Source organism: Bombus huntii, chromosome 3, assembly GCF_024542735.1.
Source record: "Bombus huntii isolate Logan2020A chromosome 3, iyBomHunt1.1, whole genome shotgun sequence".
NCBI lineage: Eukaryota > Metazoa > Arthropoda > Insecta > Hymenoptera > Apidae > Bombus > Bombus huntii.
In genome coordinates, this window is record NC_066240.1 from 12,758,975 (window position 1) to 12,784,753 (window position 25,779).

General features: G+C 33.8%; 3 protein-coding genes and 1 long non-coding RNA gene across 6 annotated transcripts; 2 read left to right on the forward strand and 2 right to left on the reverse strand.

Annotated features, from left to right (window-relative positions):
- Positions 1 to 561: 561 nt before the first annotated feature.
- Positions 562 to 8,708, forward strand: LOC126864141 (ATP-binding cassette sub-family C member 4-like). The gene is made up of 16 exons (XM_050615145.1): positions 562 to 720; positions 799 to 909; positions 1,229 to 1,616; positions 1,971 to 2,102; positions 2,182 to 2,373; positions 2,552 to 2,860; positions 2,945 to 3,475; positions 3,746 to 4,051; positions 4,184 to 4,390; positions 4,451 to 4,949; positions 5,025 to 5,255; positions 5,461 to 5,697; positions 5,776 to 6,038; positions 6,145 to 6,584; positions 6,665 to 6,794; positions 7,206 to 8,708. Exons 1-16 carry the CDS (start codon positions 647 to 649, stop codon positions 7,392 to 7,394), a joined length of 4,239 nt encoding a protein of 1,412 aa, XP_050471102.1. The 5' UTR covers positions 562 to 646; the 3' UTR covers positions 7,395 to 8,708.
- A 476-nt stretch (positions 8,709 to 9,184) lies between these two features.
- On the reverse strand, positions 9,185 to 17,092 carry LOC126864144 (uncharacterized). 3 transcript variants are annotated; one of them, XR_007689076.1, is made up of 5 exons: positions 13,081 to 14,973; positions 12,438 to 12,972; positions 11,458 to 12,151; positions 11,140 to 11,369; positions 9,185 to 11,004 (listed from the first exon to the last, which is right to left on the reverse strand). XR_007689076.1 is itself a non-coding variant. In XM_050615150.1 (5 exons), the coding sequence occupies exons 1-5, from the start codon at positions 16,119 to 16,121 to the stop codon at positions 11,267 to 11,269; spliced, it is 2,898 nt and encodes a 965-aa protein (XP_050471107.1). In that variant the 5' UTR covers positions 16,122 to 17,092; the 3' UTR covers positions 9,185 to 11,266. The 3 variants fall into 3 exon arrangements, 2 of the variants coding, with proteins under 2 accessions (XP_050471107.1, XP_050471106.1); XM_050615150.1 differs by adding an exon at positions 16,113 to 17,092 and having other exon boundaries at positions 9,185 to 11,369; positions 13,081 to 14,637; XM_050615149.1 differs by having other exon boundaries at positions 9,185 to 11,369.
- On the forward strand, positions 14,738 to 15,919 carry LOC126864148 (uncharacterized). Its single transcript, XR_007689077.1, has 2 exons — positions 14,738 to 14,883; positions 14,971 to 15,919. It is a non-coding gene; the product is annotated as an uncharacterized LOC126864148 (long non-coding RNA).
- A 377-nt stretch (positions 17,093 to 17,469) lies between the features above and the next one.
- LOC126864143 (splicing factor 3B subunit 3) lies at positions 17,470 to 25,665 on the reverse strand. The gene is made up of 13 exons (XM_050615148.1): positions 25,507 to 25,665; positions 24,581 to 25,062; positions 24,203 to 24,375; positions 23,636 to 24,132; positions 23,398 to 23,563; positions 22,942 to 23,110; positions 21,871 to 22,022; positions 21,471 to 21,626; positions 20,915 to 21,206; positions 20,174 to 20,840; positions 19,968 to 20,084; positions 19,408 to 19,786; positions 17,470 to 19,320 (listed from the first exon to the last, which is right to left on the reverse strand). The coding sequence occupies exons 2-13, from the start codon at positions 24,975 to 24,977 to the stop codon at positions 18,832 to 18,834; spliced, it is 3,654 nt and encodes a 1,217-aa protein (XP_050471105.1). The 5' UTR covers positions 24,978 to 25,062; positions 25,507 to 25,665; the 3' UTR covers positions 17,470 to 18,831.
- Positions 25,666 to 25,779: the final 114 nt, after the last annotated feature.

The window sequence follows — 25,779 nt, forward strand, 5'->3', positions numbered from 1 at the left end:
AAAACAATGGCAGTTATCTTCGTACGCCATGGAACTGTAAATGAAATTCTACTAATGGAAATAATTTATTTTAATAATTCACAGTACGTAACAGTTTACACATGTCAAGTGGAAGTTTCATTCTTCTAGGACAGTGATACGTATCGTAGAAAAATAGTTTCATAAAGGGTATTTATTTAAAGGAATCCTATATTCGTTTTGATTGATCACATTTTGCTTCAGTATAATTAATACAAAATAACAGTGCCTAACACACTCACGCGCAATAAAGTTCAAACTTGTACTAAATAAAAACAATCAAGGTAAGTCATACAATAGATCGTCGGGTAGACCGCGCGAATTTTTAAATCCCTCGAATATTATATACATATTATGATACAAATATAAAAATGTTTTAATGTCTATATGTTAGACAAAAATCTGTTACAGAGTGTATTGTACGTTACGCAATTTGTTTTAATCGAAATTTAAAGTAACTTTGTATGTAGAGACAATGAATATACGTTTACGATTGTTCAAGGTAACTTTTATTTTTTAAATTCATTATTCCGAATTTATCAGCTGTTATAAGTACTGCAGTAAATACCGTGTGGACGTTAGTTGGTTGAAAAATTACGCGGTGGACACATATTAAAGTAACAAAAAAATGGAAGTGAAATTCATGTACACTAAACAAAATCCGCAAGAAACTGCAAATCCAATTAGTCGATTACTTTTTGGGTATAATTTTTATAATATTATTTTATACGTTTTAAAAATAATTGTATATTATTTACGATGCTTGTTATAATATTTTAGATGGATGAAGGAGATATTCATGAGTGGTACTAAAAGGGATCTCACGTTATCAGATCTATATCAGCCCTTAAAATCAGATACATCCAAAACAGTTACGGATCAATTACAAGAGTGAGCAACGCAATAAATTCTTTAAAGTCGCAATTAGCAATTTAGAATCTATCGTCACTATGAGTTTCGAATGTCAAAGTTCTACGTTGTTTGTTACTTATTTATCATTTATTTAGTAATTATATCTAGCCTTGCTCTTTCGGGTTTGAATTTACACATTTTACGTTTGTAGAACGTTTATTAGTTTTATTAGAAAATGTTAACATTCAGAATAATATGAGCAAGTGGTAATGATTGATATTTTTAATTTTATCTAAATTCCATTTTTACTATAAAAATAAAAAGAATGTTATTTGTTTTCTCCATTTGTTGTATATAGATCCTGGAACCAGGAACTTGAAAAATGGGAACAAAAGGAAAAAGAAACGCATCATTACAAGCAATTAAGCAAAGGCAACGACTCTCCTCGTTTAGAAAGAGCTTTGATTCGTACATTTTGGAAAGAATATATCTGCATTGGCCTGCTATTCTCACTTCAATTCACAATTCTAGTTATATTGAGCCCAATTATAGTGTCGTGGATTATCACCTACTTCAGAATCAGTGATGACACCAAACCCATCACAAAAAATGAAGTTTTAGCTTATGTTGGTTATCTAATAATGTGCTTAGTAATTTCAGTGTTTATTTTGCATCATGCTACTCTACTATCACGAAAGATAGGCATGAAGATGAGGATCGCTTGTTGCTCGTTAATTTATAGAAAAGTAAGAATTTCAATTTTCCTGATTTTATTAATTTATTAATTTTGAAAGTTTGTATAATTACACTTTGAAAAGGTATAATAGAGCAAAAGTAATTATTCAAATAATAAAATATTTGTTAAAAAATATCATAGGAGTTTTTCAGGTATGAATGATGCATCGATAATTAACATTTTATCGTCAATATATCTTTCAAGGTATATTGATAACGTAGTTAACATAAATTAACTTACGCTGAATACTATTATTGTAGCTGCTATCGCCGTCATACAGTCTTCGCTAAATTAAAGATATCCTTGAGCTTTCAAAATTTTGTTCTCTTGATATGTATATTTGTGGTATATATTCCTGTTGTAGATACTAAGGCTTAGTAAAAATTCCTTGTCTCAAATCAGTTCTGGTCAGGTGGTAAATCTCCTCAGCAACGATGTCAGTCGTTTCGACGAATTAACTTATTATTTAAACTTCCTCTGGATAACACCCATTCAAGTAATTTTAATTACAAGAGAGATATTTCTTCAGATTTTTATATTTATTTCTAACTTATCCTCCTGTAATTAATTTCTAGCTTACCGTCGTGACCGTGATAATGTGGCACAAAATAGGAGTTCCAAGCATAATTGGTGTCGGAGCTCTTTTGCTAATGACTGTTCCCACTCATTTTATATTCCTTACAATGACCCGACGATTTAGGAAAGTTGCCGCTTTCTTCATGGATAAAAGAATGCAGCATATGAATGAACTTATAAGTGGTGTTCAGGTAACCAAAGGATAAATATAGAAAGTTTAGATATTTGAAGAATTTTTCAATGAAATATTGTATAAATTATTCAAATGAAAAATGTTTGATTGCTGTACTTTTGTGTCACTCTATAGAATCGTATAATTTACGCATGTCTATATTAAAACGCGTCATAAAAAATTCGATATCTGTCCAGGTAATCAAAATGTACGCCTGGGAAAAGCCATTTGAGAAGATCGTTAAAGCTGCACGTTCCATTGAAATCAAGAAAATAGGAAATACTTCATACGTTCGTGCAGTATATCTGGCCCTTATGGTTTTTACGAATCGTATAATTCTGTTCCTAACTCTCCTATCGTATGTTCTACTGGGATACAATCTACGGCCAGAAATAACGTTCATGTTGTCTAGCTACTTCGAGATCCTTCAGCTCACAACCACGCTATTCTTTCCTCAGGCTCTTCTAATGGCTGGAGAAACATTGGTGTCCATTAAAAGACTAGAAGTTGTTCGAAATATAACTACAATACAATTATTTTAATACGATCATTTATCTTTTACTAAAAACAGATTATCCCTCTTTTTCTAGCAATTTTTATTATTAGAAGAACGATCAAATGAAGGAAGGATGCTCGGCCAAACTCATGCAAGCGGAGTCTTAAAGTTTAAGAGAAGAAAGGCAAAGGAAGAAAATGTAGAATCTATTAGAATAATGAATGGAAACCAAAATTCGAATTTAAACAATGTCGATGAACAAGTACAAGTTTCGATTGTATTGGAACGAGTATCGGCGAACTGGGTGCTCAAGCAACTGCCGCCCACTTTGTGTAACATTTCTATGAAGATTGAAAATGGGGAATTGTGTGCTTTGGTGGGCCCAGTAGGCTCAGGAAAATCTTCGATCTTACAGCTTCTATTAAAGGAACTTCCTTTGGGAGCTGGAAGGATAAAACTATATGGTAAACCATTTCAGGATGTTGAATACGATAAAGAAGGGTACGCGTCAAATATTCCCAATTTAAGGATTTCTTACGCCAGTCAGGAAGCTTGGCTTTTCTCTGGATCTGTTAGGGACAATATTCTCTTTGGACAACCTTATGACAAGGACAGATACATGGCTGTAAGTTCTACTGATATACTTTATGTATTAAAAGTTGTAATAGATTCGTTAAAAAGCTAATAATAGAGCTTATTCCAGAAGACAGAAATTGATTATTTAGTTTACAAGATCATTTAAAATGGACTATTGAAAAGCTACATATTTCATTTTCAAGTCTACCTAAGAAATCCACAAAAAATTTTATTTTAATACTTTTTAGATTTTCCAATTTTATTAAATGTAATTAAGTGATGTTCCGAGTTAATTATATAAAGAATCGATACGTTTTAGGTAACGAGAGCTTGTGCTCTGACAAAAGATTTTCAGCAGCTCCCTTATGGTGACATGAGCAATGTAGGAGAAAGCGGGTCCTCTTTATCCGGGGGACAAAAGGCGCGAATAAATCTGGCACGAGCCGTTTACAGAAAAGCGGATATCTATTTATTAGACGATCCTTTGAGCGCAGTGGATTCACGCGTGGCTAAACATCTCTTCCACAGGTGTATCAAAAACTACCTTCATGGGACGACCAGAATTTTGGTCACCCATCAATTGCAATTTATCAAACAGGCTGACATCATTGCAGTATTGGATCGCGTAAATATTTTTATTAGACAAAAATGACTTTAATATAATTTATTCATAAAGAATAGTTTTAAAATTGTGACAAATAACCTTTCTACAAATTGAAAAAAGAATTGTTTCTAATCATCTTCCGTATTTTTCAAGGGTTGCATAAGCATGTATGGAACGTATGCAGAATTATCCAGATTTAACGAAGACTTTGTAAATATGATGAATCGCATTAAAACATCAACGGAAGCTAGAAAAGAGAGCGAAGTTGTAGAAGCTTCTGAAAACTCCTTTGCGGAGAAGAGACCCAGTAGAAATGGTGTCCGTAGATTGTCTTCCGTGGTATCCACTAACAGTAGCGTGGTAATTATAACATATATTTTGTAACGTTAAGAAATTAGTATCTGATATAATCATTTTTAGGTTTCCTACGACTATGAAGACAAAATATCAGCGCCAGATAATGACGAAGCTATAGCAACAGGTCGTGTCTCCAACAAAGTTTACAAGAAATACTTTCAATATGGTGGCTCCATGTATGCACTGCTCACTTTATTATTTACCATAATTATATCCCAAGTAGCAACTAGTGGGAACGATTATTGGGTTTCCTATTGGACGAACCTTGAAATCATAAGAAATTCCTTAAATGGAAGCCAACCATTTAAACCTCAATATTCGGGTTACTTAATGAATAACACGGTACTGTCGCATGTGTTCACTTTGGACAAATATGGTCTCTTAACTACATCTAACGCCATATATGTGTATACCTTTTGCATCATAGCTTGCATTGTGACAGTATTCGCTAGGAATATATCGTTCATGAAGATTTGCATGAACGCTAGTAAAAATCTTCACGACACGATGTTCTCTAATATATTGCAAGCGACGATGACCTTTTTCCATCGTAACGCTTCTGGTAGATATCGCTTTAAAATTTTCATTTATGTGAAAAAGTCAATATAAATTAAATGATGCGAATTTGTTTCTACAGGAAGGATTTTAAATAGATTTTCCAAGGATATGGGTTCCATGGATGAAATATTGCCGAAGGTGATGTTAGAGACCATCCAAGTATTTCTTGTGATACTCGGCATTAATGTCATGGTGGTAGCCATGAATTATTGGATGCTCATTCCACTAACGGTATTTCTTATTCTATTTTATTTTACAAGGAATACGTATCTAAGAACCGCTCAAAGTATCAAGCGTCTTGAGGGTATAGGCAAGTATTTCACAATTAGGTTGCCAATATTTATGCATTCTTATGAAATATCAAGGTGTAAAAACCCAAATTAATTATTATAATATTTAATGGATGAAACAGGTTTCTGTTTAGAAAAGTCTATTTATAATTAATTGTTATAATTATAATTAATTAATAAGAAAAATTCATTATAAAGAGCTACATAATTCTAATAAATCTGCAGCAAAGAGTCCAATATTCTCCCATGTAAACGCTACATTAAGTGGATTGACCACTATCAGAAGTAGCGGCTCGAATATCGTGGAGTTAGTACAAAAACAGTTCGACGATTTACAAGATGTGCATACAGGTGCATGGTGCATGACCATAAGCGTCCCTGAAACTTTTGGACTATATCTAGATTTTGTCGCGATAATGTTCGTTGCGTGTGTCTGCTTGTCTTTTATCCTAGTGGATACAGGTAATATAAAAGAAAGGAAATTAGAATTTTATTTTTGTAAATTTTCACTTAAAATGTGTTTGATATTTCTGACCATAGGTAACGTCCTTGGTGGTAACGTCGGTTTAGCTATATCGCAGTCGTTAATTATAGTTGGCACTTTGCAACACGGGATGAGACAAAGTGGCGAAATGATAGCTCACATAACATCTGTAGAGAGGATCCTACAATATATTAATTTGCCTAAGGAAGGTCCATGGACCAGCGACAATCCACCACCAGCAGATTGGCCAAAACATGGACAATTGGCTCTGAAGAATGTTAGCATGAAATATGACCAAGATGAAACTCCTGTATTAAAGGTGATGAGACAAGAAAAAATATTATGCAAGAATTATTAGACGAATATTATTTTAATGGAATTATGAAATTCTAATTATTTATCCTTAACTTCTTCTATTTTCATAGAACTTAAATTTGACGATAGAAGCGGGATGGAAAGTTGGTGTCGTAGGTAGAACTGGCGCAGGAAAATCGTCTTTAATATCAGCGTTTTTCCGGCTATTTGCCGAAGGATTGCAAGGAGAGATTAACATTGATGGAAGAGATAGTAGTACATTAGGTTTGCATGAGTTACGTTCGCGAATATCGATTATTCCTCAACACCCATTTTTGTTCTCCGAATCATTGCGTTACAATCTGGACCCATCCCATATTTATAATGACGTGCTACTATGGGATAGTCTTCGACAGGTCGAATTGAACAATCTTGTACTGGATCAAAGGGTAATGAATGGCGGAAGTAATTTGAGTATTGGACAGAGACAGTTGATATGCTTGGCTAGAGCAGTTTTAAGAAACAACCGAATATTAGTCTTGGATGAGGCTACAGCTAATATCGATACGCAGTAATTTTAATATCTTGTATAACTTTCACGTTCACTAGAAATTTTAATTTCTTATATATCTAACTATAATTTCTTTTAAGCACGGATGAACTAATTCAAAAAACCATAAGAACGAGATTTGCTGACTGTACTGTCATTACAATTGCTCATCGTCTGCACACTATTATTGATAGTGACAGAATTATAGTAATGGACAACGGTTATATAGCGGTACGATTCATTTTAAGATGAACTAGAAATATGAACACGTATAGGTGCCATCGAGATCGTATCATTGACATACTAATTTACTTGAGAATAATAGAGACTCATCGAGATCGTATCATTGACATACTAGTTTACTTGAGAATAATAGAGATTCATTGAGATCCAATAATTTGCATTCTAGAGCAAAAAGACTATACGTGGTAACTATATTGGTAACTATAAATACTGAATTGTAACATAAATTTGTTTTGTTTTTACACATATGTGTTCATACTTGAGTTCAATAATTTAAATTGGTTGAGAGAAATAAGAACAGGGCTTTGTATTACAACTTTATATATATATGTAGATATATATATATATATACATATTTATGGATTAACATTATAATATATGTTATATCTATTAAAACAGGAATTCGGTTGCCCTCATGAATTATTGCGAGACAAGCCCGAAGGAATTTTCTCGAATATGGTAAACAACACAGGAGTAACTATGGCACAATCTCTTCGGGAGCAAGCACACCTGGCTTATTTAAAGAACACTAGAGAAATAAGTCTGGAAGACGATACGACAAATATAATCGCGCAGAGCTCTCTTTAAAAAGTCTCAAAATTTAAAAATCTAGTAATGTAAGGAATACATATAGTGCAATGATTAGGGTAAATAATTAAGGACTATTTGAAATTTCTCGTATTTATTTAAAATTGAAAGTATCGATACAAACGTGTGCTCAAGGAAAATCAATAATTCTTTCTTCTCTTCGCACTTATATTCTTCGCCTCTGCATTTCACCATAATCACTTCGTCATTAGAATAACAGTTTATGAACTGTAATTGCATCATCGACATAATGACATAGAGTTTCAAGAAAACGAATTGGAGAAACATGATTACGTAAATTTGAATTAATAAAGATTAAAATACATTTCTGCAAGGAATAGAACTTTTGTCGTTTTACAATCCCCTTACTGTATCTCTTTCTGATTCTATTTTTTTTTTTCTTGAGGCAGTGATAGAACTGAACGTAGAAGATTGTACATGTTTTCCCCTGGAAGGGTTTGTAAATAAATTAATGAAAAGAATAGAGGAGAATATTTTTAGAATATGTTAACTCGTATGGTTTGGCAGCTAGTTCTACGATTAAAGTGTAGTGGAATAATCGGTAATGTCACTCTTTACTCTTAGATGAGATTATGCGCGACCTCGTGTCATTCTTATGTTGTAAAAGGCAATATGTTCTGTACTCTATTCTTTAAGAGTAAATCCCTTAATAATAGATCAATTTTTGTTTATTCTACAAATTTTAAACGAACGGGTACACGATCTGGGTATAAGTCTTAAATATATATATAATATATATGTATATATATATTATATATATATATATATATATATATATATATATATATATATATATATATATATATATATATATATATAATATTTGGATTCTTTTTCCTCTTAAGTAAATTCGTTACTAAAGTAGAGCCTAGTATAAGTATACTCTTTTTTCTCTTTTACTCTTCATAAAATGTATTTCTCTCAAAACTCTAAGTCGTGTATTTGGATTAGAATAGTTTAAAGGAGACGACACGCGGTATCGAATTCTCCCGTAAAAGTTTTCTTGTTTCTAATACTCGCTACTTATATTGAGCTACATGGTCTGCGTAAATTAATATCACTCGGATATCTGATTACATAAAAACAACACAGCCTATATAAAACGAAACTACGTCAAATTATTTATATGGAATGATAAAACGATGAACACACATCCATTAAAATAACAATAGATAGTGCTTCTAGTTAAGATATAAAATTATGAATAATTAATTTTTTGATGATTGAAGAACAAAATATTAAAAATCTAAAACCCTTTATCTTCTTTTGTTTTTTTTTTTTTTTTTTTATATACATGTCATTATGCTCTTTCTATAGAAAGCAAATGAATAAAATTATTGTATAACGCGACGTATAGTACCATATTTAGATATCACAATTAGAAATCTTTTAAGCAGACCATGGTATGTACATTCAGTTCTCATATATTATTACATACATGGAAGTGCATCTTTTTTCATATCGAATCCATTTCACAATTCCGAAATTCGTTGCGAATTTTCGAAAATGTTGTCATTACTCTTTTCTTTAAATGTATAGGAAGAATGGTTTATAATCACGATTGTTGTAAAACATCTTGTAAGAATTTTAGAAAAAAGAAAAAAGATAAATTTTGCAAAGAATTCACGTATAGTGTGATACAGATCCCAGGTATTAGATATTCCACTTCTAATTTGTATGTACGTCCTCTAAAGGCTAGATACATAATACATTAACTGTTAACTTTCGAATAGCACTTATCATTACATCTTTTGCTTTTTTCTTTTTCCTTTTTTTTTTTTTTTTATTTATTTAATCGCCGCATCTCGCAATTTTACTTTCAGTCCTTATAGTGATGCTTAATTTATATCCTCTTACTTGATATATTCATGTACCATAACCTATTATCATAGTTACTTTGAATTAAAAACTATGTTTGATTTATTCCTCTGAATCGTAATTCGTGCATCTAAGATTAAATTTTTCGCTTTAAAATATTCAATTGATTAAATCGTTCGTGTACGAATCATCTAATTATAAATAACCGGATAGGCGAATATCTCCTTCTCTTTTATTCAAATAATACGTATTAGTTGTTCAGTTGTAACAGCAATTATATTTTAATAACAACATTTTAACATTATCGAGTGCTTTATAATCGTAAATTATATCAGTATCTTCCAACACTTTGTGTCACAGCTATGTTTAACTTTATTTTGTAAGTGCATCTATAAACTGTAGTACTAAATATTGTATAACAGCGATTTTTATGAATGATCCTTCTTTTTTTTTATCATTTTTAGAATATTTTCAGAAATATCCTCTAATTCCTTCTATTTTCCTATACTTCATTTAGTTCGATTGGTTTTCATCTGGTTAATAAGAATATATTTCACTAACTTGTATATATTGTTGCAAACTAGTTAGTTAACTTTTAAAGAAACGTAAATTGTAAATGAATAAATACATAAATATGCAATAAGAGACACAATTTCTAAGATATTGTATACGATCATAAATAAATTCTATTTATCGAAATTTCAAATTAAAATGGAAAATTAATTAATTAATATAAAGAAATGAAGAAAACACTGTTATATAATATTGTACCATAAATTTCAACTAATTTTTTTTCGTTTCCTTCTTTTTTCTCACAATCTCTTGTGCGCTGGAACTTGACCTACAATTGTTCCCTTATAAATATAGTACTTTTGTAGTATTTTTTTTCTATTTAGCAAATGAAAAATAATAGATATCAATATCATCAATGTCGACAATTTTTGTTTAGCAAATTCAATAAGCTTTCGAGTTAAATAACTATTTTTACTTTTTACAGAACTCTCTCTTTATTTCCAATGTAACTTATTCAAAATATATAATTAAATATCTGAGCAAAAGTCATAAAAATATGTTTAAAAATCTCAGGAGAAATATAGATACTGAACACGTTAAAATTAACTTTTTGGCATCGTCGATAGATGTAACTATGATTATGTAATCAATGTCGATCTTCCCATTTTTATTTAAATTTAACTTTGTTTCCCCTACATTAAAATATAAAAAAGTTATCCTCTTCTGCGTTTGAAATACTTTGTCTATTTTTTTTTCTTTTCTATTGCTGCTAAAAATGTTATATCAGCTAATCGAAATTAAAATATCTTTTTCTTTTTGGCAGTTACAATATTCTTTGAGCAATATGTGTGATATTTTTTAAATTATAGATTTATTCCTGTATATTATATTAATTGCATTTACTATCTCTCTGGTTTATAAAACATCGTGTCAATGAATGAAGTTACAGTGTCATAACGTAACTTAGCCGTACACTTTTGGTATACAATTTTACATTATACCTTCAGAAGTATTCTAGTTTTTCTAAAGCAGTTTCTGTAACGATGCGTATTACCATTCACTTCTCACTATCATACACTCATTATGCATGAATGAGAACACTGATACTGCTGTCACTCTAACTGTCCGTACAACAAAGTGATAAGCTACGTTATTCAAACTTGAAATAGTTTTCCAAAGAAAGAGAAAGCATCGTTTTTGCGTCCCATCCCTATTGCACTGTTTAATCGTGATAACACGTTACAGTTATATGTAGTATCTAAAAAAATAGGAACATGTAAACGAACAAATATATTATAACAATTACAATTAAGCAACAGCTGCAAGTTTAAAATATATAATGAATTAAACGTAACAAAAAAATAGATAAATGCTATTTTAGAAAGAAAGATACTTCGACATTTGGTTTACGATGCCTGGGGATAGTGTTAAGTTAGTGGACGGTAAAGCACAGAGAAATATTGCTAAACGGTTGTTTCCCGGTCTACATGGATATATTCCACGAAACCGGGCTGCTGTTGTCAGGATGCTGCTCCCAGTAACGTCTCCTCTGTCGGCGCTCGCCTCGGTCTATTGCTTTTTTTTGTACCCTTATAGTGAAGTCTTTTCGTACGCGCTTTTGACCTGGAATAAAAATAAAAAATTAATAACTATATAGGCTCTCTCCTTTCTCTCTTTCTCTCTCTCACGCTCTCATGCTTTGTGATAATACCTGCTAATCAGTACCACAAAGAAGCACGCAAAGGCAGCGATAATTCCAGCGACACCGGCTAATACCAGCCACATTTCCGAAGGTAATAATCCAAGTAATTTCGCCCCGTTACCACAATTCGCTTCATCGTGTCCGGACGGACAATGAGCTCTCCCATCACACCAAAGACTCGCGGCAATGCAAGCGCTTAATTCGGGACACTTATGGGGACAGTCTCCGTTAGCCAATGTCTCATTCTCTATTCCTCTTTCGGGTAAACGTAGCTGTCTACGTAATGCAGCTCTGCTCTTCGAAATTTCTAACCACGAGGCTGCAGCCTGACCAGATTCTCTTGCAACAAAGTCCAGCAAAAGCGCAGGAGGTCGTGGTGGACCTGGCCATTTACCCTCGCCGGTGCCTCCTAGCCACTCTTCGGAGAAGACGTGAACGGTGAACTCTCTTGCACCTGGTTCAGCGGGACACACTACTTTTAGAAGTTTTGGCGGCCAACCGGAGTAAAGGAGGATTCTGTTGGTGGTTGGACATTTGCTTTGTTCGTTCATTTCTGATATCGGCGATGGTTCTAGGGGGAGGAACCAGCCCCAAGTTAAAACGAAAAGGGACCTGTTTTCGCGTGCCTCCACTAACCATGGAAGTCCTTCACAATAAATATCTGGTCTCGATAATGGTGGAGCCACGAATCGTAATTCGCCACCTGCAAAAAAGAGAAATTGTTAATATACTTGAAGAATCTGTGACTGTGATGACAAACCAGTACAAAACTGTATAAGGTTTTAGAATTATAACTTTTTATTTTATGAAACAAATTGTGTAATTAAAATTGTGTTTACTAAATGTCTTCATAATGAATTTACAATAATAAAAATAGAATTCACATTAACGATAAAATAAAATCTTTAAATTACTTATAGAGATAGATATAATATACAATTTTGTACATGTTTTCTATACAATGACAAATTGAGTAGTGAAATAACAACCTTCTCCGCGTACTCTTTGCTTTCTGGGACACTCGGGTGCACGAACAAGTTCGAAGCTAGCATAAAAAAAAAGAGTTTCAAAGTCTTCGTGCGGAGCTTGTTGTTCGATTAAAAACGTAATCTCTAAAGCTCTGCTCGAAGAGATGTGCGTCAATGGAAGATGCGACGTGTTATCACATAAACAAGCTCTCGGAAGCTTTACATCCCGCCAAGGCGCTTCGTATAAAACTAAACGAGCTTCTCTGGAACCCACTTCTTGAACACAACGTGGTCGGCCAGTATGAGGGTCTGGCTCGCTCGTGCAAATGGTAGACTCGCCTAGACTGACGTTGTGCAACGTCAATCGCACCCTCTCGTCCGCACCAGCCTCTATACGATATCTACAGTCTAATTTTGGGGATCCACCTCTTCCAAAAAGACGAACATCACGAGGTGATGTTACCTCGCCGCTTCGAACTTTGCGCCATACTCTGCTGCAAACTCCGTCTCCCCAGGGTTCGCCAACTTGAGTGGTCGAAATAAATTCATACTGTGCCTGTGCGAATAAATAGGATAATACACAAAATGATAGAATATGTTCTAATAATTTCTCGATAAAGATAACAGCGAATTGAGGTCAATAACGATGATATTATTAGCTTACATTAAAGTTAACCGTATGAAGTGCAGTACCCAACAACGTTTCCATACGTAACGTTAAAGATGGTGCGACTGTGATGTAACTTTCATCCTCTGTACAGGGCCTCGTGCTTCTAGTGACATTCCTCAGAGCCGCGTGTGCACACAGCTTAGGTGTGTCGTCACAAAGCGTGGCCATTGGAAGTCCAGTGGACGGTGTACCATCCCAAAATATCAGCTTTATCGCGCAAGGTACATCCGACTGAGAACTGGCGTTGTTCTCGACGCTACCCGTTAAGTCCCGTTGCGAGTACGAGGAAAAGTAAATCCACACTCTGTCCCCAGCGGATCCTTTGATATTCCAAGTACAGCTGGAATTTGGTGGCAGTGCGTGAAGCGGCGCTCTCAGTATGCCGCTCCTTTTGTTAGTACCATTTACAAAAAAATGGCAACCTTGAGGGCCCTTGGCGTAGTCGAGGCCATCAGAGTCGACGTAAACTACTTGAATCTCGAGTTCGAGCCTCAAAGCAGAGGCACCAAGGGGGATGGCTATCGGGGAACTTCGGAACTCCACTTGCATAGTTGGACCTCTGGCAGTGATCCTGGGTAAAGGTCCCCCGCAATAAACCAATAAAATCGAATCTTCTGGTCTAACCCCGTCTCGAAAGATAAGATGGTCTTTCTCCGGGCGGCAATCTTGCCATACACTTAAAGTACTATTGGCTGTGGTAATCCCGACTGGACCAGTCGGCGTAGATTTCACCGAAATCATAGCATGCTTACAGGTGGGCACCTCCTTCTGTCTTATAGTTATCAAGCAGCTGGCATTTCTCGGATATTCCCCGGGATAGTTGGGACTCTGTAGTCTACATTGCTTCAAATGACATTCATAAAAGTTTCTAGAACAGTAAGTACCCGGCACGGGGGAGCCCCTTTCGATCGGAAGCTCAGGCTTTCCTAGTCTAGCCACGGCTTCATTGCGCGCCACAAATCTGTACCTTAAACGAAATTCAAAAGGTACGCTGGAAGGAGCGTGAAACAATCGTATAGACGCCGTGACTGTACTCGTCTCGCTGTAGTAAGAAGCTTTCCCTTCTCCAACTCCACACCACGAGCCGCCCGTAAAGTGTCTACCTAATTCTGCTAATTGTAACGATCCTTCAGGACAGCTAGTAACGAAGCTATCAGTGTTTGGGTCTACTCTGCCCACGCTGAACGCATCCCATAAAAGTTGTACAAGTTCACCGTACCCCTGGCCAGCAGCGGTGAACGTTAAATGACAAAGGAATGGCAGACGTTCCTCGCTAGGTCTCGGAAGATCCAATTTGTATGTACGTCCTTCGCGTCCGTGATACGTACGATTACAGGGTGTACACATCGCTGGCTCGTCACTATTATCTCCGCAATCATCTCGTCCATTACAGTACGCGTCAATCGGTACACAATGCCCATCCCGGCAAGTTAACTCGGCCAGACCGCAATCGCCAGCTGCCACACGGTCTGTCCAACCGAATAAAAGTATGAACAGAACTAGAACAGTTACACGAAATCGTTTGTAACCACCTCCAGCATCAGCTATCTCCTGTGAACAAGCGTTCATAAAGTTTTTCGTTGTAGATAGAGTAAGATTATTTAGAAAATTCGTAGTGAATGTTAACAAAGATTTAACAACTATAATTAATAATTAAACTTCCTCCTATCTATGACTTTATGAGTTTTTTTTCTTTAAAAATTGTTGTTCAAAAATTACCAATGTGTGAAATAGTGATGTAGTGATGAAATAATTGTTTGTTAATATCCTAATAGCATAGTTCAATAAATTACATAGGTATTCGTTTTACGGAAGTACTTCACAAATTTTATAATACGTTCAACCTACTTTTCCACATATTAACAATCAATTCTATCACTATAGAGCACTGTCACGTAAAAGGGGGGAAAGAACCATTTACCGAAGTAGGTGAACAAGTTAAATCAAATACTTGGACCGCACTGTATAAAGGCCAAAAGTGTACCAGCAAACAATGCATTTCAATCCAGGAGGTGGCACTTAATTACCTCTCTTATCTTTTATATATTTACACAAATACTTCGTACAAATAAAGATACTTGAAGCGTGAAATTTTGTCATCTTGATAGACTTCTCTTTACGATTGCTGTTTGTGATTTTAAACTGTCTTGTCAAACACTTGCTATGGATAGCTCTATATACGTGAAGGTAATGAAAAGCATACACATACATACACATTCTCTGTTGCTTACATTAAACGGCGAATTTTATCACGAATAACTTCGTTGAAACGAATCGGAACGAAATCTCTCTCGAGATAAAATCTAGCTTTTGATGTGCTTTTCACTTTCATACTTATCTGTATGCATTCTTGCGTGAAATCGTTTTTTATTTTTCACGATATAACTCAAGATACATTACCGGCCTTTTTGACACCAAACACATGTAGATCTATATTAACATATTTGTGGCTGGAAATTTTAAAATTCAATAATTTTTCTAGTTAATTTCAAATATGAATTAATAATAATAGTTAGACTGCAGATGTTTATGCATTCTAAAATAATTTAAAAATATAAAGATATATAGAATACACTTAATATGCAAAAATATAAAAGATATCCAAAATAAAGAGGTTAGTGCGGTATTTAATGGGTGGAGCAAATCTCTATTTCCTGAGTTACATTCATAAAAATATGAAATTCCATAAACATCCGCGTCTAATTGATTACCATAAAAAATTTCCCTTTCCTCGGAATCAACTAAGGTGAAAAAACCGAATAATACACCAGTGGCCATTAACATGTTTAGCACATCAGTAATGATAAATAAAACTATCAGAAAAATTAAAAAGTTAACAATACAAAAATTACGTATATGATGATATATTACGTATATGAGATGTAAGGATATAATAATCTTCATGGAAGAAACAATGACAATGTTTATAGAGATCCAGAATGAGTGTGCCAACTTGTAAAACGATGCACGCAAAGGTTCTTGTTTAAAAAACATTTTTTGATTTATTAACGTGTGAATCCATTTACCATAATCATCTGTCAGTGAAACGAACATCACAACAGCAAGCCTGAATCGATGACACCGAATCAAAGTTCTACGCTCGAGGGATCATATGCCTGGAAAGTGGTTCAAGCACGTCGAAACCGTGACTCTTGACAATAATGACAGCCGACATAATTATAATAACGGATCACATTGTTAATTAACATCACCCCCGAATTAATTTATGCTCACTAAATGTGCTATATAAAATAAAAAATTCAGTCACTAACACGAGAGATTCACTCTTTCGTTTTCTCTTCTTTTTTTTTAGAATGTACTACACACTTAGCAACAATGACAAAGATATCGTAAGTCACAACAGAGAATAAGAGCTCGAAAGAGGGTAACGTTTATACGAGGCAGAAAGTCCAGTGACCGAATGCAACTCTACACTGTTAAAAGGTTGATGCGCAACTGCACACTGCACAGTAAAGAGAAAAGCCCGGAGGGCAGCTTCGCTGCAGGGCATACCGGGGTAAGGGTGATGGAACGAAACGGGGCTGAGCTCAGGGGCCTGGCACCTCAATGCATCGATCGCCGTTTGGTCCTTTTCTCTCCGTTTCAACGCCCTAAACCACGCTACGTATCGCACTGACGTAGCTAACGATCACAATACCCGGCTGCACTAGGTCTCTCGTAGTCATTAACCACGCTTTTCTTTAAATCACCCAAAATGAAAATGAAATTTCAATAAATATTAAAATATGAATAGCGTTTAAATATTTGGTTTCAGTATCCGATATATATATGTATATATATACACACATAAATTATATTACTTTTCGTGTACACTACGCTTGTTATTTGAAAAGATATCCTCAGGGATACAAACATGTAAAATAATTGAGACAGCAGCTCCTCTCGGCTTTCTTATACAACAATTTACCGCTAATAATACTAGTTAATTGATGAAGACTTAAGATATAGACTTTTTATGATTTTACAATTTTTAAATAAAATAATTTGTAATTTATAAAATTTCATTAATTTTGTTACCAAATTTAATGATGTTATTAATATTGGTATCTTGTGACTCATAAAATCGAACAAGAGGGCCCTAACCATGGTTCGGAATCAAATCTGGTCAGCTACCAAGGGAGAGTCTTGTCCATTACTAAAGATTTAGAGATATAATGTGTTACCTAATACTCTCTGAGATAATAAGGCTTTAAAGTCAATACAATGGAATGAAAATGTAGTTAGTGTATTTAGTAAATGAGTTACAAATTGAATTTAGTTATCTAAACGCGAATTCCTATTATACGAACAAAAAATCATACGTAGTAGAGATGTCCTTTGAGGAAAAGGACTATTTGAGATAAAAATGATAAATACCAAAACTTCGTCTTCTTTGTTTATTGATCCAATATGATACATTAAAATAATCATAATCTTTTGTCCTGCATATTTGCCTTTTTTTAAATAGGGCATCTAAACTTCATACCCTGTAACCTACTTGTAGTTGTCTGAAGGTTAAACGGGGGTAATAACGTTGCGTTATACCCTCAATACGCTTCGGCACGCGGATTAACTTCGCGCTTCAAAGCTCACGGAGAAAAATGCGAGCTACAACCCTGAGCGCTATTGGCGACGAATTGTAGGTCGAAAGGGATGCACACAGACAGAAGAAGCAATAGTGGAGTAGAGAAATGAGTTCGCGGAATGCTCGCAAAAAGGGTAATAATAATGCTTTGAAAACCTATACATGCTTGAAACACTCGACTTTTGTTCTATTTTTTGGGGAGAAATTTATTCAATACAACGTTGTCTCTTGTCTAGTTTATAAGTATATGCATTGTACAATGAACATATTTTTTAAAAAGATAAAAAATTGAAATATTTTTCTTTTCGTTTTTAAATAGAATATTACACTTTAATTTCGAGAAGCATACATCATATAATTCTTTTATTTGTCGAATTAGTCATTACTCAAATATCTGTTTTGACCATTATCTATTTTTAGTTGAAGAATTGTTGAGACAGTATGTTCAGTCTTATATGCATACTGTATTTATAATGCTAAAATAGGTCGACGAAGTGTTTTCTATTTTTTCTTCACTAGATATCAGAGCTCAGTTTTTTCATCATCAGAGCTCTTTTTTCTCGCTAAGCTGTAACAAGTATGAACTAAAAAAGTTATATTATGATGTTTCATCAATAATGCTAATTAATAATGTAAAAAATACTTAGGAGTAATGTTTTTTGAGACCATAAAATATTATTGACGAAAATCACATACACACTCGATGCATATACACATCTAATCATAGAAATCGATTGGATATACAATAATTTTACCTCAATAAAAAACTAGTTTTCGTTACAGTGTTTTCTTAAGCAGGATGAAACGATAAACAAATAAAGTAAGAATTTACACAAATTAATTTAGAGACCTATTTGTCTACTAGAAATAAACTTCCTTTCTTTCAATTTAAACAATTTCCGTTTACGATCTTCTAGCATCACATTCAATGTGATTATATGATACATAAAACATTATTCATACTTATTACATAATACGCGTTGACGTCTTTATACATTTTCCTTTTAGTCTGCTTATTAAAAACAATATGTACGTAATGTTTTCTTTTTTACAAATAATTTAATCAGTGCGTATTCATTCATTATTATGAAAAATATGTTGAGTTCATAAAAACGGAATGCAAGTTCGTAATAATTCGATAATAAATTATATTCCAAAGCTTAGAAAGCATATCGCGTACGAATATCCTCAAGTTTTTTTGACACTTCGGAAGCTGTTCGTTCGAGATCGCCAGATATACTTTTCTGTTTTGTCGGTTCAATAGAATTGAATTGTTCGCAAAGATCTCCGTCTATTACATTCTTTACAGGATAATAATACGATCTAAATGATAAATGATCTCTTCCACAAAGTGGTGGATGCTCCGAGCGCATATGCATTTCCAAATGTTGGAAAAAATCATGGTCCTCGTGACTCGTAAAGGGGACGAGGACGCCAACTGTTCCACTTAATGTCGTATACACCAAACTTTCAGAACCACCGGGAATAAGAGTTGCCTTTTGCAAAGACATAACAGTTTCACCAACATGAAAGCACGCAACTGTGTCTGCCTTCTGACTGGCTCCATTTAATAAACCCCTATCCCATAAGGCTTTGTTCCCAGTTGGATCTTCGTCCACATCGTCGTTAATTCCACTTGCTAAGCGTATCTGTTAAAAAATATGAAAAATTTACATACTTATCCGAACAATTTTATTAGTACCTAATTAATTACTGAAATATACAGTGTTACTTACAACAGCAATGTTTCCAAATTTGTCGGCAGTGGCAACGGTATCATAATCTAGAACGCACGTTGTCGTTATCCATCTCGGGTGCGTATCATCGGCGAAGACTATAAGCTGATTTTCTTGGCGTTTATATCTAACAGCATATACGGATTCCTGAACATCACTTACATAAATTCTTTGCCCAATTGCATTGATAGAGACAACAGCATTAGGAATATGTTTGTTTTCACATTTTCTCAACAATTTCTTCTTGCCCATATCATACAAACGCAACATTCTACCGACACCAACTAATACCCTTCCTTGGTACGGACATATGGCCAAAGGTACTTCATCCAAAGTGGTTTTATGCACCAATTCGAGATTGGTACATTCACTATTCACTCTACAAAAGAATATTTACTTTTGTATTCGTTCTTTTTTTAACTACATATTTTATGTGGAATTTAAATTTCAGTACTGCAGGAATTTCATCAAATTACATTACAGTAATTGTGTGTATTTTCATCACAAAAATTGTTTAATACATCTTTTATCTTATTAAACGTATTAGAGCAAGTACTTACCTGTATGTATATAAAAAGCCACCACTGCTAACTCTTGGATTCAATTGGAACTCTTTTGCGATACCAACTATGAGAAACAGTTGATCTCCCTGATTAGAAAATTTCACAAGGCTCAAACTATAACATAATTCGTTAAAAAAAAAATGTAGTAATTTTCCTTATTCCCAAATGTTTGTTTAAGATATTGATATTTTCTATATTCTTACCATAAAGCAGCTAAATTTTGTTCGAGTCGATGTACTTCAAACGTTTGCCCTGTTGTGGGAGCTATTATTCTTATTAACGACGCCCATAAACCAGGTCCAGCTCTTGGTGCACCAAACACGGCTTCGTTGGGTTCCTCAGATAAGAAAGCTTCAGCCAATTCTCTCGCTACCACAGCCTCTTCTGCTCCTGCAGCTTCTTGCATTTCTTCTGCCATTTGTAACCTTCTCTGCTGTTTCGTCTCTTCAGTATACGCATTGTGTTCCGTTTCAATAATTATCAGATGTGCAGAGTCTGTGTGAATTGCGAATTTTCTCGGGGTATATTCCAAAGGAAAGCTAATTTGGTTGAACACCGCACCTAACTTTTCGAGAGCAAGGATTCTAAGCGTATTCGTCGAAATGGCCACAATTCCTTCCGGACACTGTTCAGAACTGAAGCCTGATGCAAATTCTAAACTTTCGTATGACAGTGGCGTTAAATGAAAACGATTTTGATAATAGTAACTCAACCATGATCTGCTACTCATTGCAAGCACAGCTTGATTTCCCTGCATTTTTATCCTAAACAGTTTAACAGGTCGAGAACCCAAATATCGAGTTCGTGTATCTGCGAGATCACCCGAAATGGGATCTAATACTGTTCTTAGCAAAACACCATTTTGTAAACCTGCGAGTATATATTTAACTAATTATAATAAAGTAAAAAACAATTTTGACAGCTATAATATTGCTGTTGTTTACCTATATTTAAATAGAGACTGGACTGTTGTGGTGATAAATCTTCAGAATTATTTGCATCTTTAGCACCCATTTCAACGATACATAAACTTTCCGCGGCCGCCGGTAAAGCTTGCATACTCCTGGGTGCTAAACAATCAGAAGGGTCTAGGGAAATAATCCTTACTGTATTATCTTGAAGACCGACAGCCAAGAACCATGACCTTTGTTCACCAACAGCTACGTTTCCGAGCGCCATACACATTACTTCCGATGGCATCTTTTTTCGTTCTGTATATTCATTCAATTGCCCCGTCTAGGAAGTACAAAATGACGAAAATTATTAAATATAAGTGGAATTTGGATTGAGAAGGATTCGTGATACACTGGATTTCAAAGTTGTCCACTTTTCATCTAGTTTAAATAATTAATATTTCACTAAATAAGATGGAGGAAGTGACATATTTTACGCATCTTTTACATCTCTAAAGATAATTAGTACCATAGAGAGAACAAATGATGCGATTAAAAGATAATAATACAATTTTAGCAGATATAAACGGAAAGCTAGTATACATACAGGGTCCATTTCGAAGTATACCAATTCTCCTCCCGTGAGTGCAATTACAACCTGACGTTGATTTACTGCACATTTCACTATAGTTTTTTTACCAGGAGCTTTCCATTCGTTCACACGTTTGTCTGCCCGAATATGACGTATCCCATCAGGATATACCTAAGTAAAATATGACAAAGTCATCGTAAAATATGAAAAATGGTAATTAGAGAAATAAATGTTTTAATAATGGTAATTATGTCGAGTTTCATTTACCAGACATGTTTAGAACAATTATCTAAGCACTCAACGATGCGGAAACTCTGTATAATATAGCACTATTTATTGCGACCGACTCGTGGTCGACCAGGAGTCGGAGATACCATAGTGCATTAAAAACAAATTGCATAATTAAACAACGTACTTGTACTAGGGCATCTTCTCCCAAAGCAGAGCAACTCAGTGTTGGCGTAGTACCAAGAAATCCAGAATCAGTCACTTCTTCTACAGTTTCTCCAATACTAAGTACAAGAGTAGCATTGACGAAGGACACTATGATGTAAGCATCATACTCCTCTGTAATCAAAATTACAAAGCTCACTCTGAGTATCTCAGAAAAGTAAAGGTGTAAGAACGAAATTCGATAAAATAATAGAAATCGTTTCTTCGTAGACGGTCGAACACGCTGTTTTTTTTTTCATCCTACACGCAAAGAGTAGACGGTTTTTTGGATGCAAATTCAATTTCTTTAATCTCCAGCGATTTTCACAGTCCTTACCTTTCTGTCACTTTCTGTGTTCTGTAGTTCAACCAATAGCATGCCAGTAGCCTGAAAGAGAGAACTGGTGTTTGATAAGAGTGTATCAAGCCACCAGATTCATTAGTATCATTTACAAAATCAACTTTTTTGTTCTCTTTTGCATTTTGTTTTTGTATTGAAAAATTGTAGAGTTAAACTAGAATAAGTAATAAAATAATTTCTCTTCTTTGGGAAGTAAATGGTTTAATGGGATTTATACAAATAATTATTACTTTCCTATTTTTTTTTAGTCATTCAAAAGAAATTGTTTTACATATAATAAAAATAATTACGAACGAAGTCTTATTCTAAATATCTCCACAATTTTTTAACATCATTTATTTTTTTAATTATTACGAATATCTCTTAATTATAAAAAATATCCAGAAAATTAATATTCTTATATATTTAAAGATATTCATTTCTCATTTAAGTAGTATTCCAACTTATTGTAATTGAATTTAAATAAAAACTATTGCAAGAAATTGCTATATAGTATAATAGGATGATCAAACTAATTAATGTGTAAATAATATAATCACAATTGATAAAAAGGTGTGTATCATCGATGCAGAAAACAAAACGAAGCTGGTAAAATTTATTCTGCACTGTCGCTTAAGCATATAGAGGAGAAGGAAAGAAAAAAAGAGAGAAGGACATGCAAACAACTACTGTCAAAGATATTTTTAAACTAACCATCGACTCTTCTTTTAACAGTCCACACAGCATTTGGATTACCAGGCAGTTCACTGACAGCCATTTCGGATACTTCCAAACCATGCCGTAATACCCGTAACGTTGATCGTGGTCCTCTACCACAAGTTATATATAACTCAGGAGTATCCTCATTTGCTAAATCAGCTACCTATATAAAATAACAAATCATCTTATGAATGAGAATTTATCAAAAAGATATACAGTAAATTCCAGATAAGCAATAACCAAGTATCCTGGAATTACTGTACTTACATCTTTTTACATTTGTAATTCTTAGGTTCAACTTCAATTTGCAAAGACAAATTGAAGGCGACTAAGAATATTTTACTATTGCACCCCTCTACAGAAAAAGAACACATCAAGTATAACTTTCCTACTTTAAAGGTGCATTAAATTTTAGTTTTAAGTATATTAATAGTACTGATAAAAAATTACCTGACATGCCATTATCGGCGATAAGCTATCCATTTCATCGACTAGTACTAAATTTCTAAGTGGTCTTGGTGCAAAAAAGAACGTATCACCTTCTTCAAGAGGCATGGCAGAGCTAAACTCTGGTTCGTCGTCATCATCTCCTAAATGTGCAATTTGGTAAAGGTAACTAAAAAAAAAATTGTTTAAAATGTAATTCAATTCAAAAATATAATTCTTTAAATATATGTAATACACTTACTGGTTACCAAATTCCGAGGCTACAAATAAGAAACCAGTTTTCAAAACGCACATGCTTGCTGCAACAGGTACAGTGTCAAAGTATTTTAATTTAATTTCAGTCACCATATCTTCGTCTGTCTCGAGTGTAATTTTAAAAATATCCCCTTGCTCGGTTTGAGCCAAAAAGAAGAACATGCTCTTTGTCTTGTGAGTGGCAGAACATACAAATATCATGCCTCTTTCGGGATCATCTAAATCATTACGTCTTCTCGGAATCGGACAACGAATATCGTGTTGATCTCCTAAATTTTTGTATGTTAAATAATTCTCAGAGCAAATAAGAACACCACTCGGCCCGTCATTCCCTCCAGGAACAGACACGAGAAAATTTGCGTGTTCTTCTAAAGGTTCACTATATTTGCGTACAACATGATTTAAACCCAAATCAAGTTCATACAAAGTCAATGTTTGTTGCGTCTTTACCGCTGCATCTCCCGTAGGGTCATTATCAGCTTCCTGGGTAACATAAACAAAATTGTCAATATTATGGAATACTGTATATTTTTCGCATATGTTGGAGTATTACCTCATAATCAATTTCTAGACAAGCAAACATAGGATTTTCAAAACCCACATCTACTCCCACAGTATGATAAACTAATGTGTTACTCTTATGTGCCTCCAAAGGTGAAGAAATTGTAAGACGAGCTTCTGGATCTCTATTTAAAATATAAACAAGCTTTTGTTTCTCAATTGCACCTAAAATAAATACATTTTCTTTTGAATTATGGATGAATTATATCACTAAGAACATTTTCATGACTAGAATGTACCATCATTAAGTGTGATTATAATCAAAGTTAATCAGTTGAAACACGGACATAACTAAATAATCAGTTGGTACAAAAAAATATCTAATTACATCTGCACAATTTATAAAATTATTTAACAATATATGCATTACCTATCATTACAGCTCTTCCTTTGGGATCTATAGCTAAATATTGTCCAGGTACAATGCGTCTACATCCACTTTTCCCAAATGTTTCCTGATGTACTTTCTCAAAAACATTTTTGGCAGGAATATATTCTAAAATTACAATGCGCCCAGAATCTGATCCAACAACAATATAGTCTTTTGTACCACCAGTTAATCTAAAGGCCATTAAAGATCTTATGATTCCAAAGACTTCTACAGTCAAAAGAGTATGAACTTTTCCTGTGTTTGGATCAGGTCTTAGTAGTTCCAATGACTTCCCACGTGAAACCAGAATTTCCTGCATTTTACTACCAGAAAAATTACCATGCACTGCATGGGTGATACCCGTGGCTCGTTGAAGAGTCAAGTTGTACAAATACATCTTTGTGACCTTTTCTTATTATTCAATCAACCACTAGGTAGGAAAATGTGACACTTTTCATTGAAATAAAAAACCTACATCCATGCTGTAATGAATATTATAGATAAAATTAAATTGTTGCAAATTAATATTTTTTTTATAAAAGAACGAAAAGCATTATCTAATGCATTTAAAAATAGAAAACTATTATAACATAGGAATACAAGAATAATTTCACATAAGACAGTAAAAAGGAGTAAAAAATGGAAGCGTCCGTTCACGTTAACTTATAACGCGAACTTCGATCTTACTGAACAACAAGCATTTAGATACTTATCGAATAAATATAAATTTATTAATTAGATCAACAAAAATGTTAAAAAATATTAATAAAAGTCATCTGCTGCACGTGTAGAGTTAAAATTTAAGAATGGAAATAAAAAAGCTTCGTAGCATGTACGTAAATGATCTTTTAAACGTTAAATTAAATATAAAATAAAAAAATATAGTAATTCTTAAATATAGAATAAGGTTACGAAAATTATTTTACCTTGCAGCTGAAAATATTTTTCAACTTTAAATACGATGCTAGTAGATAATTCTGTTCTTCATAAATCAACAACCATACAAAGCAACCAACTTTGTCCCATTTCAGATTTACTTTGACCACACTCAATAACATAGGTAGAATGGAAACTAACATAATTCATAAAGAATTACAACGCTACCTATAGTTTTCCAATAGAATTAGAATTATCCCACAATATTGTTATATTTCAAGAACCATATTTATAATAATATCTTACAAACAATAAATGTGATT

Excerpts from the sequence above, each read along its gene's own strand:
- LOC126864141 (XM_050615145.1), top strand. The coding sequence starts at position 647 with ATGGAAGTGAAATTCATGTACACTAAACAAAATCCGCAAGAAACTGCA. Across the intron at positions 2,103-2,181 it reads TCTGGATAACACCCATTCAA|CTTACCGTCGTGACCGTGAT; the intron begins GTAATTTTAATT and ends ATTAATTTCTAG. Across the intron at positions 6,585-6,664 it reads ACAGCTAATATCGATACGCA|CACGGATGAACTAATTCAAA; the intron begins GTAATTTTAATA and ends ATTTCTTTTAAG.
- LOC126864143 (XM_050615148.1), bottom strand. The coding sequence starts at position 24,977 with ATGTATTTGTACAACTTGACTCTTCAACGAGCCACGGGTATCACCCAT. Across the intron at positions 23,111-23,397 it reads CGCCGATAATGGCATGTCAG|GTAGCTGATTTAGCAAATGA; the intron begins GTAATTTTTTAT and ends TATTTTATATAG. Across the intron at positions 21,207-21,470 it reads TATACTTCGAAATGGACCCT|ACGGGGCAATTGAATGAATA; the intron begins GTATGTATACTA and ends TGTACTTCCTAG.
- LOC126864144 (XM_050615149.1), bottom strand. The coding sequence starts at position 14,655 with ATGAACGCTTGTTCACAGGAGATAGCTGATGCTGGAGGTGGTTACAAA. Across the intron at positions 12,973-13,080 it reads TTCATACGGTTAACTTTAAT|GCACAGTATGAATTTATTTC; the intron begins GTAAGCTAATAA and ends TTATTCGCACAG. Across the intron at positions 11,370-11,457 it reads TTTGTGGTACTGATTAGCAG|GTCAAAAGCGCGTACGAAAA; the intron begins GTATTATCACAA and ends TTTTTATTCCAG.